The sequence below is a fragment of the Leuciscus leuciscus genome, assembly GCF_965113295.1.
Source record: "Leuciscus leuciscus genome assembly, chromosome: 12".
Lineage (NCBI taxonomy): Eukaryota > Metazoa > Chordata > Actinopteri > Cypriniformes > Leuciscidae > Leuciscus > Leuciscus leuciscus.
Window position 1 is genome coordinate 26,773,813 of NC_138736.1, and position 18,509 is coordinate 26,792,321.

Here is an 18,509-nt window from a genome sequence, read left to right on the forward strand (position 1 = left end):
AGAGGCTCCGGCGTAGGTCCGACGCAGAAGTATAAATCAGCCTTTGTGAGCACCACTTGTTTTACTGATCTCTTGTCATAGGGCTGAAAACATTGAGGAGAACATCATTTTTAATCTCACTGAATTTCCAGAATTGTTATACCCTTTAAAAAAATATCATAGAAAAATGTAGACTAAAATTTAAATGAAGTTAGACCAGTGCAGTACAATTCTCGAAAGAATGACTCCAGCGAGCTGGTTGGTTTTTTAGTGAATAAAAAACCTACACGTGACCAGTGAGGTCTGATTGCCAAATGAATGACTCTTAGGAGCCATTTTTTTGTGAATAAAAAACACTCATGAATATGTCTTGACAGTTACCGACCCACTAACTGATTCTGATTCGCAAGTCATTTAGTCACTTTATCAGGCCCTTCCATCTAAAAAATATTTGAACCATTAGTTTAGATTTTTTCGTTTTAGTATTCTTAGGGCCAGTTATTTGAATTGGATTCATACTACCTCTAAAAGTTAGCAAAAGTCATTCTAAAGTCTGTGTGTAAACAAACCCTTGGAAGAATTGTTTTCCTGATTTATTGTGTATAGGGCCTAATATGTTGAATCGTTTGGAGACTGATAAAGAGCAGTAAATGCAATAGGAATTGCGTTTCTTCCCCTACATTTTTAAAATACTAAAAGAATCCTTAACGCAACCTAATGAATCGTTCAGATGAATCTGAACCAGAATCTCTAGATCCGTGTGTGTATGTCGTGTGACTGTAATGTCGACATCTGGAGGGGATGGGGCGGGGTGATCCGTGCCTGAACTCGGAGATGACTATAGTGTGTGTGTGTGTGTGTGTGTGTGTGTGTGTGTGTGTGTGTGTGTGTGTGTGTGTGTGTGTGTGTGTGTGTGTAATCTGCAACAGATGACTTCTTGGGGGATGAGAGAGTCTGACGGAGGCAAATGTTTCCTTGGTTGGAACCAGATCAGTTTGCAACGGTTGTGCATGGATATCTCAATATAGCTTCAAATCGCTATGCCATCGTGCTACACCTAAACATAATCTAAATGTCTGTATTCGGGAGGCACTGCATCCGCAAAGCTTTAATTCCCGGTGAGGAAGAATTTGGCGAACCTGGACTGAAACAAAGGAATGTATTGAGAGTGTTGTTGTTTGCGTGTCACTGGAATGGCATATTTGCTCTACAGCTTTCTTTTGTTGGGCAGTGGAGCGCTTTTATTCTTCGCGCCTGTTTGCGCCATTTGCCCTGAAACATGCGACTGCCAGCACGCGCAGCATATCCTGTGCGCTAATCGCGGTCTGCGCGCGGTGCCCAAAGCGCCACAGGTGGAGCGCGCAGGGGACGTGCGGGTTCTCGGCCTTGCGGGAAACTTCATTCACAACCTCAGCGCCTTCGACTTCATGCGTTATGGTAACCTAATGAGACTTAATCTCCAGTTTAACCAAATAAGGAATATACACCCTAAAGCATTCGAGAAACTTTCCAAGCTGGAGGAACTATATCTGGGCAACAACTTAATCTCGGCAATACAACCTGGGACTCTACAGTCGCTGAAAAAACTCACAATATTATATAGCAATAACAACAAAATAAAGGACATTACTTCTGAATCGTTTAGTCACTTAAACAGTTTGGTCAAACTGAGACTTGATGGAAATTCTATAGAGTTTTTAAAAGAATCCGTTTTCAAAGGTCTGACAAATTTAATGTTTCTGCACTTAGAATCGAACCAGCTTCGCCATATTGACCGCAATGCGTTTTCGCGGCTCAGCAAACTGCAGTTTTTAAACCTATCAGACAATAAACAAACACAACTGCAAGATATTTTTATGTTTTCCCATCTTAAGTCGCTTACAGCTCTTCTAATAACAGGCAACCAAATAAGGCACATTGGAAATAACGTCTTTCAGAATTTGAAAAAGCTAACAAAACTTTCGCTGAGCCACAACAAGATATTAAAGCTGGACAACGACGCGCTCAAAGGGCTCGCGCGCGTTAAAGAATTCGAGATTGACAAGAACGAGCTGACAGAGATCCTGGCCGGTCTGCTGGACCCGCTCGAGCGCATCGAACACCTCGACTTCAGCGACAATCACATATCTCGCGTGGACCCCCGTGCTTTCGGCCACCTTTCACATCTAAAAACCTTAAAATTGAAAAACAACCGTCTTATGAATCTCTCGGGTGGAATTTTTGCCACAAACGGCGTTTTGTTTCACGTAGAACTGAATGGGAATAACTGGACGTGCGACTGCCGGATGGAGAAGCTTAAAAGCTGGATGACGCATGCGCATTCTCAGGGAAAGCTGTTGACCGTGTTTGTGCGCTGCCTTCACCCCCCACCGCTGGCGGGAAAATACTTGGACTATGTCAGCAACTCGCAGCTGAGAAATATGAGTGGCTATTGCGAGTCAGAACCTCTGTCTCAGCCAATGGAGAGCCGTGGAGCAGTAGCAGAGACATCTATTCTCAAGGAGGAAAGAGAGAAGCGAGAAGGAGAAATACATGAACGAGTAGGGGTCCAAGGGGACGAGGGGAAGCAAGGGCTTGTGACAACATTTGAAAGAAAGAAGAAGAGGAAACTGGTCAGCTCAAGACCAAGACCCACAGCTGGGAAAAATGGCTCTTTATCTGATTTTTCCTCAACAATGTCCACGTTCCTGACAGGCCACGTCCACAACCACAGCAACTTTGCTTTGGCCCAACAGGAGCAGTTCAACCTGCCCTTACAGGACAGAGCCAAGCATCATAACTCAAGAATAACAATGATCACTGATGCGTGTCAATTCAACCATCACTCCATCCTGAATGTTAGCGTGGAAGACGTCACTTCCAGTACAGCCACAGTCCATTGGAGCACAACTCCCGATGTTGGACTAGTTCATGGGAAAGAACTTCTCTTCCGGGTTTTATTTGACCGTTTCGGCCATTCTTTCCGTTTCCCACGCTATGTTTACACAGATGGATCTGACCGGGCGGTGATCCTCCAAGAGCTTCGCCCAGACTCCACCTACATCACCTGTGTGGAGAGCGTAGTGGATGGGGCTGTGTGCCAGGTTGCCCCCAGAGATCACTGCACTGGATTTGTCACACTTTTGCCCTCTGTGACAAGTGAGGTCAACCTACAGCTGGTCACAGTGGCAGCCCTTACAGCTAATGCTCTGCTCCTGCTTCTGCTGGGCGTATTCTGGCTGGGGCGTGTGTTGAAGAGGCGGATAAGAAGCAGGAAGTCGTCCGCTCATGGACATGTACGTCACATGTACTCAACCAGACATCCGTTTCGCTCGACTGTGGCTACTACCTGTGTCTCTTCTGAATTCAGCGGTTACCAGAGTGGCAGACAACTGGCTGAAGAAGGTGACCTCATCCAGTTCCCCGGCGAACGTTTCTTTGACAACAGCCCCGCACGAAGAGATGATGATGTCATAATGCTCAGATACTCTGACTGAAGTGTCTTGTGTGTCTGAAAATAGACAATTTTAACAAAATCATTTAGGCCTCAAATGATTTTTGCCAAAACCACTGAAATTACAGATCTCTTTTCTTTTCTTTTTTTGGTTGATTGTCTAAGCATCAGCTGCTGGTTGGCAGAATTGCTTGGTTTTGGAATGAATGTATTTCTGTCCTTGTTGAAAATGTATTACTTATTTACCCTGTACAGATATACTGTATATCAATTGAAGTACAGCACAAAATTCTTTTGTTCGTTCGTTTTTTTTTTTTTTTTTTTTTTTTCTGCTTACACAAAAAATCCTTACTTGTCACACGATTTCTGAAACCGGACACTCAAACACCAGAACCACACACAAAATCTGCAAAACCATACACTAATTCTCGGCCTTCGACTCAGTTTTCAATTTCATAAAACACTTTTTGCAAACCACAACACACATTTCTCTATGTAACACAAAAATCTAACAGGATGTATCTTGATTTCCTTTTTCAAACACAACCTATCAAAATGCCACACTAATTCATCAGTGCCTCTCACTAACTCCTCACATGTGCAAACACTCATTGCTTTACTATTTACAGTAACACCAACCAATCATGGCTTTAGAATAGGCCTATAAATAGGCCAAAGGTCAAGTTATAGGTTTTTCGGACTGTGTAATACTGTATTCACAACCACAAATGCTTACAGTAAAACAATTGTTTGGTTTCATGCTTTCGTGTTTACCGTGAATTTTTCAACATCTCTCTGCCAATTATTTTCAATGTTGTACAGAAATGTACATAGGAGCTCATGAAAGAAGAGCATTAGGTTTTGAATAACTGTTTGTATATGATGTATCCAAAAATATAACATTATGGCAAAGGTGTTTGCAAGTAAGACAAATGTTTGCTTTTGATATGTGTTTGTGATATTTTGAATCCAGTGCTTCATTTTGCAAGAGATGTGAGGCATTTTGCATTTTGTGAGTGCAGTTCTTGGATTTGTGTGTAAAGTTTTGGGGGAAAAAGAGGCAAAGTTTTGAAAACGTGTGTAAGCAGTAAAAAAAAAAAAAAAACCTGTACATTTTATACATTTCACCTTTATCATTGCTTTTTCCCCCCAATAAATATATAGATGTTAATAGTGATTGTTAATGCTAGTTTGTGTGTAATGGTTTCAATATTTTTCCCTTTATAATTAATTCAACTCTAATCTTATATACCCTTCAATGCCAAACTGGATACTGCCTAGCTTTTCTGCAAAACTCCACCATAAGATGGCGCAATAAACAATAAAAAGTTTTCACAAGACTTCAACTCCAACTCTGTCTAACCACAATTTACAATCATTTATTTCAACTATCCATTCAAACCCTCAGAATAATTCAGCAATAATTCAGGTAGTTGGATACATTTTAATTTTTGATGTTAACGTCTTGTAAAAAGCAGGGTACTCTAATAAAAGCAGTTGTATCACAGCATTATGAAATTATTACGATGAACCGTGAAAAAAGAGATCAGAACATATGGATACAGATATTAAGTGCTTTAATTAAACATGGCCACAAATGTGTACAAAAATAGATACATATTTAAAAAAAAAACTGTACATGCATAAAAGTTTAAACCTGCAGTGTTTACAAACATTCTTTTTTTTCTCTTCCAGATTCATAATTCCATATTCCACAGAATTTATAGCCATATAAATGCTTTATCTAAGCATTTGTTATAAGAGATAGCACACATGCTTGCATGTCATTTCCAGGAAATGTCTGACATTTTGATTGTCTGTGAACCAGTTAGTGTGAAATGATGTAGCTATGCCGTATTGAGAATACTGTAAGACATTCCTAGTGCCATGAGTGCGATTAGTAATACAAGAGTCCTTTACCATCATTCCTACACATGATTCTGAATTTGGCTATATAAAAATGCATGGTGCATGTTCCGTCAATCCAAAATTCACATGTGACACACTCAGTATTAGGTAATGTGATACCTGATCATTTGCCAAGGGACCACTGACAATATTTACAGCGAAGACAAACATGTAACAAAAGCTTTAGCTGCATCATCATTCATTTATAAAACTAGAGATTCCTATTTACAATTACAGATTTACAACTGCCCTGATTCAATGCATTTCACACAGCCTTGCCATTAGTTTCAGGATTTAGCACACACAGCTGTCACTGAAGCTAGCAAAGCATTTACACTGAAAGTGGCCAAAAAACAACACACATACACACAAATATGCACACATACTCCAGGAGTAACCTAGATGAGTGTCCCTGAGAAAGATCAGCTGTAAAAAAGCACGAGGAGAAGTGTAAGAAGACAGATAGAGGTACAAAGAGGGTGAGAGACAGGTTTGATAATAAGAAAACTAAATTTAGTGAGTGTAAATGGACAGTTTGTTTTCGAGCACTGTATTACAGTTTTTCTTGATTGCTTAAACACTATAACCAGGCTTTTGAACTAAAATCTTAAAACCATAATGCCATTTATCAAAAAGCACACCCATTTCCCTAAACTATAAACACTATAGGAGAAGAAGGAGGAGGAGGAGGAAGCGGAGGAGAAGGAGGAGGAGGAGGAAGAGGAAAAGGAGGAGGAGATGGGAGTGGAGGAATAGGGGAAGGAAGAGGAAAAGTAGGGAGTGGAGGATGAGGAAGGTGAAGGGCAAGGCCAAAGAAACAAGCAGTGCCACTCTAGTTGCCCATGTCTTTGTCCATGGTATGACTATGAGGGAGACTGGGCAACGAGTACAGCCAAACTTGAGTCTCTTCACCGTCGCCTCGATCAAAAGAACCTTCAGGGGGGAAAACAGGTACAGTAGATGTACTTCAGACTGCTCTCTACTGTAACTTTTGAGTGCAGTACACTGTGCTGTTACAACACTTACATGTACTGTAGCTGTTGCCCTATACTACTGTAATAAAAAGAAATGCATCAAATTGCCTCACATATAGATAGAGTTTTCTGAATGCTTCCATTTTGTAAAAAGGATGTTACAGTTACAGTAATCAGTACTTCTATTTTTCTAGGACACAGAGACGATGAAATGGAAGAAATATTTCAGTTGATGCGTGTCAGCGGGGAACAGGCATAAGAGGATTTTACCCCCGCTGCCTGGCTAGGGCCAAAATAGCCTGTGATGTGGACGAGATTCTCTGGCCTGTCCCAGACCAAAGATGGGATGCTGGGCAGAGTATTTTTTTTGTTTGTTTGTTTGGTGTATTGTACTGTACAGTACATTAAGGAATTACAAAAATAATAATGTGCCAATGTATTCAACTATGTTGTTGTGTGTGTGTTTGTGAGGGCTTGTGTGTGATCTCTGAGGGCAAAGTTTGGTTTTTCAGCAAGAGTGAATGCTTTTGAGTGTAGAGCTTCATTTTGACCTGAAAATAGGAAGTTTGGGGAATTGGGTGAGACGTTATGGATTTGTGTTTACTGTTTTGAGAATATGAGGCATAGTTTCAAGAAATGTGTTTAAGCAATCGAGAAAAACTGTAAATCATAGTGAGGTCAAATAAAACCACTGGAAACATCCATCTGACCCTCGGCTAATTTCCTGAGATAACAAGGGCCATAAATATAGACAAACTTTTGATGAATTATTCCATTCTTTAAAGAGTGATGCATACATTCCCTTTTAGTCAGGATTCCAAGTTTATAACTCTGGATTAAAAATTTTGCTGTTCAGTTTTGCTTTTGCACTGAAGGTACCTCTAGGTTATAGGTGCCCTGACCATATGGCTCTGAAGAGAAACTGTATTTTGTGTTCTCATCATTCTGTCTATATAGAAGCATGTTATAGTTGTGTGTTGTTAGTTAGGTGGGAGTGTGTGGTGAGGTGTGTGTGTGATAGAGTCGAACTTGAGGTTGAGATGCTGTTGTGTTGAATGGCATGTTGCTGGACGGGACTTCCTGTTGGGCTATTTACTCCACCTAAACGTGAATATCAAAGGAGTTCATTAAAATGATGGATTTTCAAAATATATAAAATAATATACACATTATATGTAATAAAACACAATATAAATACACTACCATTCAAAGGTGTGGGGCTGGTAAGATTCTAAAAATGTTTTTGAAAAGTCTTCTACTCTCACCAAGGCTGCATTTTAATCGAAATACAGTAAAGCAGTGATATTGTGAAATATTATAAACACTTTAAATAACTGTTTTCTAATTTAATATAATTTAATATATTTTAAAATCCTGTAATTTATTTATGTCAAGCCATTACTCTAGTCTTCAGTTTCACCTGATCCATCAGAAACATCTATATTCTATCATTGTTGAAAACTGCTTAATATTTTTGTCGAAACTGTGTAACTGTTTTTTTTATTTTTTATTCTTTACTATGCTTTTGATCAATTTAATGCATCCTTGATGAATAAAAGTATTAATTACTTTTAAAAAATCTTACGGTAGTGAAAGAATATCGAATTAAATAAATATTTTATTAAAAATTATATATATTTTAAGGGATGTCTGACATTCTTTTCATGGTGTGTCACAATGTGTCCGGACTTTCTTTCTTTCTTTCTTTCTTTCTTTCTTTCTTTCTTTCTTTCTTTCTTTCTTTTAATTAAAATTAAAATTATAATTAAAGAAAATTTGTTTCTTGTTTACTTATTGTTATTCTTAATTCTATAAATGTTCTCATTATTGTGCTTTTATTTATTTATTTTACACATTTTTATTTTTATAATTTTTTTATATGGCATTTTAAATGACAGTTCAATAATTATTTTTATTTTCAATTCACTTTTTTCTTTGCATTCAATTTACTTTTTTCTTTGCAAAAAAACATAGTTGTCCTAAAATAGGATTAATTTTTTTAAGCAATATATAATTTATTATTATTTTTATTATTATTATTGTTACTATTTTGGGGTGAAATATGAGATGCAGACATGTTCTCCACAGGTTTTAATGTGATTCAACCAAAGAGAAGAAAGGAGGAGAGAATGACCAAATGATTCATACTCACTCTGCGTTTCTCTTTGTCTCACAGAGACAGGACAGTCTTTATGTGCAAGAAGAATTTGCTTCAGTTGAGTGACTTCTGTCCTGAGTGATGTCACCTCATTCTAAGAGAAGACAACAAATAAATGAGAACAAAGCAGCAAACGCATGAATCTATCATGAAGTGTCAATTGTATTTGATGATATTGCAAGGCAGATATGTAAACCAATCGTGAATGTGTACCTGTAGCTGTAAGTTAGTGTGTGTAAGCTCCTCAGCCTTCCTCTCCAACGACGATACCCAGACTTTTCTCTTCTGTCTGCAGCGCGTAGCAGCAGCTCTGTTTCTCTCCAGAAACTTCTGTCTGCGCTCATCCGGGTCGTCTCCTGCTGTCCGTCGGCGTCTGCTCGCGGTCGGCTGGGGAGGAGACTGCGGGCAGTGTGTGTGTTTTGGTGTGGAGGACATCTATAAAACACAAACATTGGATTAAATAACACAATAGTTTAATACAAACTGTAAAAGTCAGAGTTTGGCGCAAAAATCTAGACCTGTGTAGGTATTGGCTGATGTGAAAGGGGAGGGGCAGTCTGGTGGGAGGAGCCAGGATGCAAGTGCGTGGGTGGAGAGTGGTGAGCATGGCTGTGATGTGATTGGTCTATGCTTTGACGTTGATGTGCAAGTCTTTGCGGTGATTGGCTGTGGCAGTGCTGCTGGTATGCGTGATGATGAGATGAGGATTGTAAATGCGACAGTGGGTGCTGTTGTGACGACATCATCTCCATCATGTGGCAAAGAGGATTCTGACTGCCATTGGAAACTGCAGGCTGGCTGTGAGCTGGTATGACCTTTGACCTCTGAAGGATTAGAGACGGGGAAAGATGGGTCAGAAAGGCTCATGGGGTCACCGTCAACATCAATGTCATGTAACACTGTGTATAATTGCTATTTAAAAAGGGAAAAGCCTAAAGCCAGATTTGTTTTACCAACTTTTGCAGGCAACCATGTGTTTTTAATTTCTACATCTAAGGTTTCCTGTGAGCAGTGATTGTTTGCGATGGTAAGATTGCTTGGCACTTTAAGTTTTTCAGAACACAGAGAATCTACAAAGACGGCTTTGAAAAGTCAGATAATAACCAGGTCAACCTGAAGCCTTTGAAATGTAATCTCCTCCACGTTCTGAAGAGAATCAGCGCATGCGACTCCTGCATGTGTTAGTGAGTGTGTGTGTGCATGCGTGAATGCAGCTTTTTAACAGGCAAGACCGCAACATTGCATGTGTCTGAATTAGATAACACAATCAAGATGTCTACATTAGTTACAAAGCACTGCGGCATTATAAGCCCTGTCTGACTTGTAATGTTTCTATAGAGACATCATAATCCTGTAACCATGGAGTCAAATCATTAGTATGGGGCTGTACCTGAAGGGAGGAGCATGAGCCAGAGTGGGCGGGGCCTGGTATGCCAATCATACTGGAGTTCATTGACAACTGCGCCTCCATCTGTTATTTTAAAAATATATGAAATGAATGCGCTGACGTAAAAAGAAATAGAGCTCCTACTTTCGATCATTATTTTACTGTGCAGGTGGCTTTGAAATGCTCTCAGATTTACTTACATTCATGGCTAATGTTCCAGGCATGGTGTTTGCCTGGGTGCTGTGCAGACAGCTGGGTGCAGATCTGAAATAAGTTAGAGGGATTCAGATAAGTAATGGAAAAAAAGACTAAAAGTACAGACAAACAATAATTTTCAGAAAGTTAACACAGGGCTGCTATTTGTGGGGGACATAATGTCCCATTATGTGAAAAAGTATAAGTAAAAAGTATATAATAATGTAAAGGTTAAACATTCATTTGCAATATTTTTAACATCTTTACAAAGACAAGGTGGCAAATTCTAAAGATGCAATGCTACATTAAAAAAATTAAATATTCTAAGTCCCATAAAATTAAATGTATGATGCTGTGTTGCATTAAATGACTTACTTTTTTACTTACTTTGTACCATGAATATATTCTGTACCCCCATAGTCTGTGTAAAAGCATTTTTTTCCCTTTAATAGGGGCTATTCAAATATTAATATTTAAAATTTTGACCTTTAATAGGGGATAGATCTAAGCATGGGCAGGGGTGGGCTGAGCTTGCCACCCAATCAGATGTTAGGCAAATATAGCGTTGATCTTTTTTTATGATTTGTGCATTGATTACAAGCAATCTGCGTGCTGAGAAGTTTGAGGATGGGCGGAAGACTGCCCCAACAAATAATATAACCAGGAAATTGCTGTATTTTTCCTTTTTAGATGAAAGCAAAGCTGCATTATACACGAGGCGGCTTCAGTCTGTTGTGGAAAAACAGGCTGACAATCTATCGAGTGATAACGGGCAGAGATATTTGCCTGTTATCAAGGTGCGAATTATGGGTTTAAAATGTATCTTAATATGCATCTTCATATTGTAAAGCAAACTGTCTGCTTTAAACCAGAATGTTAACAACAACACTGAAGTAAGAGTGTGTGGTTTATCTATGTCATGTTTGTGTCCTGTTTTCATTCTGTTACCTGCCTGTCTGAGTTCTCGTTAATCTCCTTATTGATTAATCATTCTGTTCAGCTGGTCATTATTAGTTCCCTTTGTTTGCCTCTTGTATTTATACCCTAAGGGGCTGTTTACACGACACCGTTTTGACAATGGTGTCGTCTGTACGTGGAAAACTCAAAGGAAAATCTTCTCAGTTTTAAGCATATTGTTGTTGTGTAAACGTACCATAAGTTTCTATCTTCTTCCTTTGTCCGTTCTTGTCAATTTTAAGTGGTTGTGTCTGCTTTATTCTCCTGAGTTCTCCTGTAATTCTTGAGTGTTATATTAAAGACTGTTGATGTAGTATTTCTATCATCGTTCACACGTGACAGAAGAACGGACCGATTAAAAGACTTATTGGCAGTCCAACTGCTGTGCCAGGACCAGGAGCAGTTAATTTTTATGATGAACTAGAAATGGAATTTTACCTTGATCTACCAACCCCGATAGTCATATTTAGTAAGAAATCTCCTGTGTTAAAGCTGGTTCCACCCAGTTCAGAGTCTCCTGTCCTGCACCCCCGCTGGTTCTTCCCAGCACAAATTCTCCTGCATCTCCAGAGTTCCCACCCAGCCTCCTTCTCCCACTTCCTCTTCAAGCTTCAGCCAGTTCCTCTGCCCAGTCTCTGCTGTCTCCCGTCAGTCCCTCGGCTCCTCCTCCTCTGCTTCCCCTCTGTGGGGTGGATCCACCTCAGGCCTACCGGCATCCATCTCCTCCTAGAAGAAGGTGTCCCCTGACTCCGCCTCCAGCCGCTGATCCCATCACTCCACCTTGGCCCGTTGTCCAGACTCTTCCGTCTTGGCTCTTCCCTCCCTCAGCTCCACCTGGGACCATCTGCCTTACGGCTTTACCAGGCTCCCTAGATCCTCCAGCTCCACCTCGGTCAGATGTCCAGACTCCTCCACCTTGGCTCCTCCCTCCCTCAGCTCCATCTTGGAGCATCAGCCTTACAACTACAGCTGGCTCCCTCGATCCTCTGGCTCCACCTCGGTCAGACATCACCTCGTCTGCACCACAGACTTGCAAGCTGTCCTCTGCCCTCCCTCTGGCTCCACCTCAGGTCCTCAGTTGCTCCTCTACCCTCCGGTACCAAGGTTCCTCCTCGGACGGTCGTCGCTGTGGCTCCGTCGCGGCCGCCAGGTCCAGCGATGTCACAGGGTCCCATCTGCATTCAGGGCTCCACCACCATAGGCTCCATCTCCATTGCTTGTCCCTATGATGTCGGTGAGGGCTTCTCGACCATGTTTCCTCCCTCCGTTGACACTGCAGTGGGCCTCCTTCCTAGCTGGACTCTGGGCTCCTACATTACCACTCATGTTCCTGGTTCCCCTCTGGCTACTCCCTCCCTCCACTTCCCCATGGACTGTGTTGTTTGCCCCTGACTGTGTTTGTTCCCGTCCTCTTCCACGTCCTCCTCCAGAACCCTGCCCTCCTTCCTTAGTTGGACCTTGTAAGGCACGAGGACGCACCTTTCCAGAAGGGGGGTGTAATGTCACTTTTGTGTCCTGTTTTCAATCTACCTGTCTGAGTTCTCGTTAATCTCCTTGGTTACTCATTGATTAGTCATTCTGTTTCTCTCTGTTTCCTTTTCCTGTTCTCGTCAATATTAAGTGGTTGTGTTCGCTTTATTCTCCTGAGTTCTCCTGTAATTCCTGAGTGTTTTATTAAAGATTGTTGTTGTAGTATTTCAATCGTCATGCGTTTTATTCACCACAGTCACACGTGACAATCTATCAATAGATAATATTTATCTTTTAACTATTGGTTTACTATAGCAACAGTAGGCTACTGTCACATTTATTTTCAGAATTGTCATTGGATGGTTTAAAAGTAAAAACTGTTTTATTTACAGTGAAAATAAGATATCTACATGCAGAGCTGCAGACAAAGCACCAATGTTTTAAAATATCTATATATCTAAATTCAAATAAATAAAAAACAATTGCCCATCCAGGATATCTGCCAGCTCACCATTCTATAGTCAAGAACCGGTCCTGCCTTTAATGAGAAAAGAAGAGTATGAGGGTATTCTTATAAATGCATGCTATACTCACTGTTTATTTGAAGTGGAGTATGTGGCAGTGCATTGAGACTGAGTCTGTGAGCTGTGTGTGTGGAGCTGGTTCTGGTTCTGGTTCAGATGGGCCAGAGCACACTGTTGCTGTTGCTGAGGCCGAAACTGATGATGTTGACCCTGCTGAGGTTGTGTCTCAGTGTGAGGCTGGTTCTGACCTGACACCTGAGCAGAAAAGTTCTATAAGCAAGAATATTTGTAGAATTTAGAAAACATTTATATGCTAAATATTCTATACATATAATACTTTAAAATCTAATTTATCTAATTTCTCTTTCCTCTGCCCCTCTATTGACCTCTCCATCTGTGTGTGTATGAGAACTGTTTGATATTTAATACTCTTAATATGATCATCTGATAATCTGATCTGATTGCTTGGTTTTGTTTTCACGCTACCATCCACATGAACACATACACACAAGCAAGTGCGGAATTTACATTTTTGTTAAATGTTTGCTTACTTTTTGTTTTACTATTTAATACTACTTTATACAGCATGGACTTTTATGCAAACATTTATTTACTCGCACATTTGTGTAAGCTTTTGAAACATGTATTTCCTCTCACCGGTTTTGTCTCCTCCTCCGCCTGTGACTGGTTAAGCTCCAGGTCAGTAAAGAGGCCCACTTCCTCACAGTCCCGTAAGAAACGGGTCGGAGTTGGAGTCTGATCTATAGATGAACAAAGAATACATGTTTATTATGTATTCTTATAAAATGCTACTAGCAATATATAAAGAAAGTAACAACCCGATTGAACAATGAGATTTTTATTAATTAAGGCAAGGCAAGTTAATTTATACAGCACATTCACAATGGTAATTCGAAATGCTTTACATAAGAATTGCACATAATAATAATAATAATATTTTTTTTTTTAAATCATAAATTAATCATAACAGATAGATGCACAAACAATAAAAATAACTATAAAAATAAAAATGGATTCAAACTTGTTTTAAAATGAAATAAGAAGTAGGCTAATAAGAAAAGAGAAGAATACATGATAAATAAGATGATACAGTGCAATCAGTAGGGCGTAGCATAAATTCAACATTGTATAATTTTTTTTATATATTTTATCAAATACTATATATTATTATAAATAATATATTAATTAATATCTATGCATATTTGGAAACTGTGTTAATGAAAATTTAAGTGCTGGAAAAATCTCATTTAAAGTTAAAGTGTAGAAAGGTAGGATAAATAGATAAGATAGAAGTAGAATACATAATAAATTAAAAACAATTAAATATAATATATATATATATATATATGTATTTGTGTGTGTGTGTGTGTGTGTGTGTGTGTGTGTGTGTGTGTGTGTGTGTGTGTGTGTGTGTGTGTGTGTGTGTGTGTGTGTGTGTGTGTGTGTGTATGTGTGTGTGTGTGTGTGTGTGTGTGTGTGTGTGTGTACTAAACATGTAAACTGAGGAGGCATTGAAGATTTCTCAAGGTCATAGAGTGAAAACTTTAGATCAGTAGATCAATATCAAGTAACCTTCAGGCTTTCTAAACAAATGTAAAGAATCTAGCCCTCTACTCAATGTCAAGAGCAGAACTTGTCGAAAGTAATCTTCTGGCATGCTGGGAAAATGTTAAAAATTAACCCTATGTCATAAACATGAGCCTGATTTTGCTCGTGTTGTTTTGGTAATTTAGAGGTAGTCTAAACGAAACTGCTTTTTCTAGATTACTATGAAAGGGGTCAGAAGGTAAAGTTCTTCTTTTGTTTTTTATGTAAATGTTTCTGTCGCTGCAATGATGGCTCACAGACCCCGGAGGTCAAGGGTCGGGCTGATGTTTATATATCAGACATTGGGTTTCCAGGGTAACAGACACTGTCTAAATCCTAAATTAAAGGAGATGGAGAGCATGACCTATCATTACACTCACACACACATTCACTTTTCACAGGCTATTATATTACTGACCTCGATCTGTAGATTGATATTGGTTGCATAGAAAATATGAATACTTGTTGATGATAAAACGTGTGTTTTTGTGTGAATAATTGCGTACCCACCCTTACCTGAAAGCATATTGTCACACTTAATAGAAGGGAATTTAAGGGTCATCTCATGTTTGTGTCTGTGAATTATTAGGTGATCTTCTCTTTGAAAGCGCTATGAGAACAAGAAACATGGTAGGCCGTGACAATACTGAAAAAGCACAGCCGCTGTTTTAAATGAAATATATTACATAAAAGATACACATGTGTTTTCTGATATGAATTGCAATTCTTCAATTTACTGCACTCCAAGTGATGGCTAAAATTTACGACAGCATACATAAAACACATTGTTGTTGTGGCTCTTGTCTAGATGTCATATCGTCTAGAGTCTAGACGACAAGACAACCACCAGCAAACTGGACATTTGTCACTTACCTGCGAGCATCCAGGAGCAGTGCACTCATATGGCCTGTCCTGATCAATATTCATCACTGTGATCTAAAAAAAACTAAACGTACATGTACACACACATGCACACAGACATACAAACACATGCACACATGGGAGATGACATTATAAAATGCTCATGACAAATAAACAGACAAACAGGCAAATAAAAACGACACTATCTATCTATCTATCTATCTATCTATCTATCTATCTATCTATCTATCTATCTATCTACATACTTTCATGCTAATAAACGACAGACAGATCATATATACAGAAAGATGACACCTTATTAGTGAAATGCAGTTTTTAAAACGCACTAGCTATTTATATTTCTCTCAGTTCTCTATATTTTACTCACATTTCCTTGTTTGAGTTTGAGTTCTCTTCTTTATGAGTTCTCCGTAATAATTCTTACACCATAGTCGCGCAATATATATATATATATATATATATATATATATATATATATATATATATATATAACACCCGCTACTTGCCCAATCACTCATAACGTGAGCATTCCTCTAGTCATGACATCATCATTTAGTTCAGCCGGGCCAGAGTTTGAATTGGCAAGACGGGTACGGTGCTAAAGCGTCTATCCGGCCTGCAGAATGACGTAATGTCGAAACCGGAGGACTCACGCGGTGTCAAGAATTTTACAAACCCAAACAACTGAGATCAGACATTCTAACCATTGGCAATAATAAGACATTTTAGCGATGAAAACATCGTGAAGTTGTCTGAATCACTTTGGAGTAGGCTATAGGCTACGTGTCGGCAGGTGTCATATTTGGAAAAAAAATTATAGCTAATAATTATAATTGCCTAATAATAATTTGATTAACCCAAAGTAAATGCTAAGGCTTAGCCTACTACACCCTCAAAACATGCGCACGTGTCCGATCAAACATTTAAATATTCAAAATTCAAACAGACTTTGAACAGTTAACTGTCAAACAGCCATTCCCCTAAAACGTATTTGTTGACAAGTTTGTTGACAATCTTTAGACTAGTAAAGATTTACAAAGACACCCTTTTCGGATAGTCAAAACCTTTTTATTCTAATACTCGTTTTTAATCTGTTTTTTGGTGGTGTCACACCCCCTCAAATAGACATTCACACAGTTTACGAACATCTCAATGAAACCGGCACTTTGACAGACACTAACTTGATAGTAAAACAACAACAACAGTAACAAACAAAAATACCAACAGCACTGTACAAGAAACGCGCTCCAATTGTGTTCGGAACTGTGGAATCATATTCACAAGCGAGTGTAAAACAGTAATACTAACTTACCTAAACGCACGCAGACTGAGACTAGCAACGCTCCTCGCGCTCAGACGAAGCACGCTGAAGTGAAACGCGATTACAATATGATCTATTTACAGAAGCATTACATCACCTCACGGTGACGTCACGTGGGATTCCTGAACTTCTAAATCATTGCGGTCCGCTTTTTAAAAAGAGGAGGGGTTTTCAGACCGCGCGCACCCGCCCACCGTAGGATGTAGCGGGCGTCCGATGCGGACATTGGCGCGTTGAGAGAAAAAAGGGGAGTGGGAGGCGCTTCGCTCGGTGCGTGCTGCGCCAACAGCTGTCTGGAGCTGTGCGCGGGACGGTCCCGATGAGCGAATGATAGAGAGGAGAGAGAGAAAGGGCATGTATGAGCGTGTTAGCTCTTGGCTTAACCCTTTTAATTCCAATTTATTTCCAGACAGTTGTTGTTTGGTTTTTGGATGGTCAAAGAAATAAACTGCTTGCCTTTTTTAATCGTTGGAAAACTATAGTCATAGTAAAAAAAAAAAAAAGACCCAACAGAAAGTTGCAAATCATAAAATAACATAGATTTTTTTATATCAGTAACATTGGTTAGCCTAATATTTCTTTACTTTTCTTTTTCATTTTATTTCGTTGCCTGTTAATGTAGCAATTAGATTTGAGATATTGTTATGAATTAATTGTTATTAATTCATAATTGGGATATTTTTATTAATAAATTAATAACAGCTTTAGCCTATACAAAATAAGGTTGTATCTGTATCCCAGACAGCAACGTAGTGTCGGCTCAGATCCGGCCCACATCCGGTACATGTGGATTCTACGCGTACCAGATGTGGGCCGGATCATGGCCGACACTATGTTGCTGTCTGGGGAGACATGCTTTATAGAACTTTGACACTGATATCAACTTTTAGAGGGGTAAACAAAAATTAAACAGCTCTGATCATGTGACAGTTTATTGTCATTTGTCATTTAAAGGGATAGTTCACTCAAAAATGAAAATTGTGTCATCACTTACTCAACCTCGTGTTGTTCTAAACCTGTATGGGTTTCTCTGTTCTGTTGAACACAAAAGAAGATATTTTGAAGAATGTCGGTAACCAAACAGTTGATGGACCCCATTGACTTCCATAGTATTTTTTTTTCCCACTATGGAAGTCAATGGGGTCCATCAACTGTTTGCTTACCGACATTCTTCAAAATATCTTCTTTTGTGTTCAACAGAACAGAGAAACCCATACAGGTTTAGAACAACACGAGGTTGAGTAAGTGATGACACAATTTTCATTTTTGAGTGAACTATCCCTTTAAGACAGTCTAAACTTATATTGATCGCTGACAGCTTTAAGTAAAATGCACACTATTTTTTGGACTGTTCAAATGAAAAGTAAATTTGGTCAGTGAGACGTTAGCTGTGGATTTCTGTGGATTTCGAGTTCACTTCGCAGAATCAAGGCCCATTGTGTTTTTTTAAAGGGAATAATTTAAGACAGAATGGTTCTGACTTATGCTAGTCAAAATGGCAGAACTTAAGGCTTCACAAACAATAAATGTAAAGCCACAAAGTGTGACCCCATCTGTCAGAGATGCTTTATATGATGACATTAGCCTGATAATGAAAACAGTTTTTTACATTTAATAAAGTAGGTTTTCAGTTTAACAGTGACTAACCATGTTGTGTTAAACTACAGATGTCATGTTTTCATTCGAAAGAATGTGGATTCATTCAGATTAGAG

At 39.2% G+C, this 18,509-nt stretch overlaps 2 protein-coding genes across 6 annotated transcripts; one reads left to right on the plus strand and one right to left on the minus strand.

Moving 5' to 3' along the window:
• The first annotated feature begins 887 nt into the window (after window positions 1–887).
• Window positions 888–4,752, plus strand: tril (TLR4 interactor with leucine-rich repeats). Its single transcript, XM_082185674.1, has one exon. The coding sequence runs from the start codon at window positions 1,173–1,175 to the stop codon at window positions 3,453–3,455; it is 2,283 nt and encodes a 760-aa protein (XP_082041800.1). The 5' UTR covers window positions 888–1,172; the 3' UTR covers window positions 3,456–4,752.
• Window positions 3,758–16,841, minus strand: creb5a (cAMP responsive element binding protein 5a). Of its 5 annotated transcripts, none has more exons than XM_082185678.1 (10): window positions 16,788–16,841; window positions 15,467–15,539; window positions 13,643–13,746; window positions 13,056–13,255; window positions 10,040–10,103; window positions 9,843–9,923; window positions 8,971–9,276; window positions 8,666–8,887; window positions 8,447–8,546; window positions 3,758–7,395 (listed from the first exon to the last, which is right to left on the minus strand). In XM_082185678.1, exons 2-10 carry the CDS (start codon window positions 15,474–15,476, stop codon window positions 7,259–7,261), a joined length of 1,224 nt encoding a protein of 407 aa, XP_082041804.1. In that variant the 5' UTR covers window positions 15,477–15,539; window positions 16,788–16,841; the 3' UTR covers window positions 3,758–7,258. The 5 variants fall into 5 exon arrangements, with proteins under 5 accessions (XP_082041804.1, XP_082041802.1, XP_082041801.1 ...); XM_082185676.1 differs by lacking the exon at window positions 16,788–16,841 and adding an exon at window positions 15,110–15,203 and having other exon boundaries at window positions 13,056–13,240; window positions 15,467–15,907; XM_082185675.1 differs by lacking the exon at window positions 16,788–16,841 and adding an exon at window positions 15,110–15,203 and having other exon boundaries at window positions 15,467–15,907.
• Between the last annotated feature and the right edge of the window lie 1,668 nt (window positions 16,842–18,509).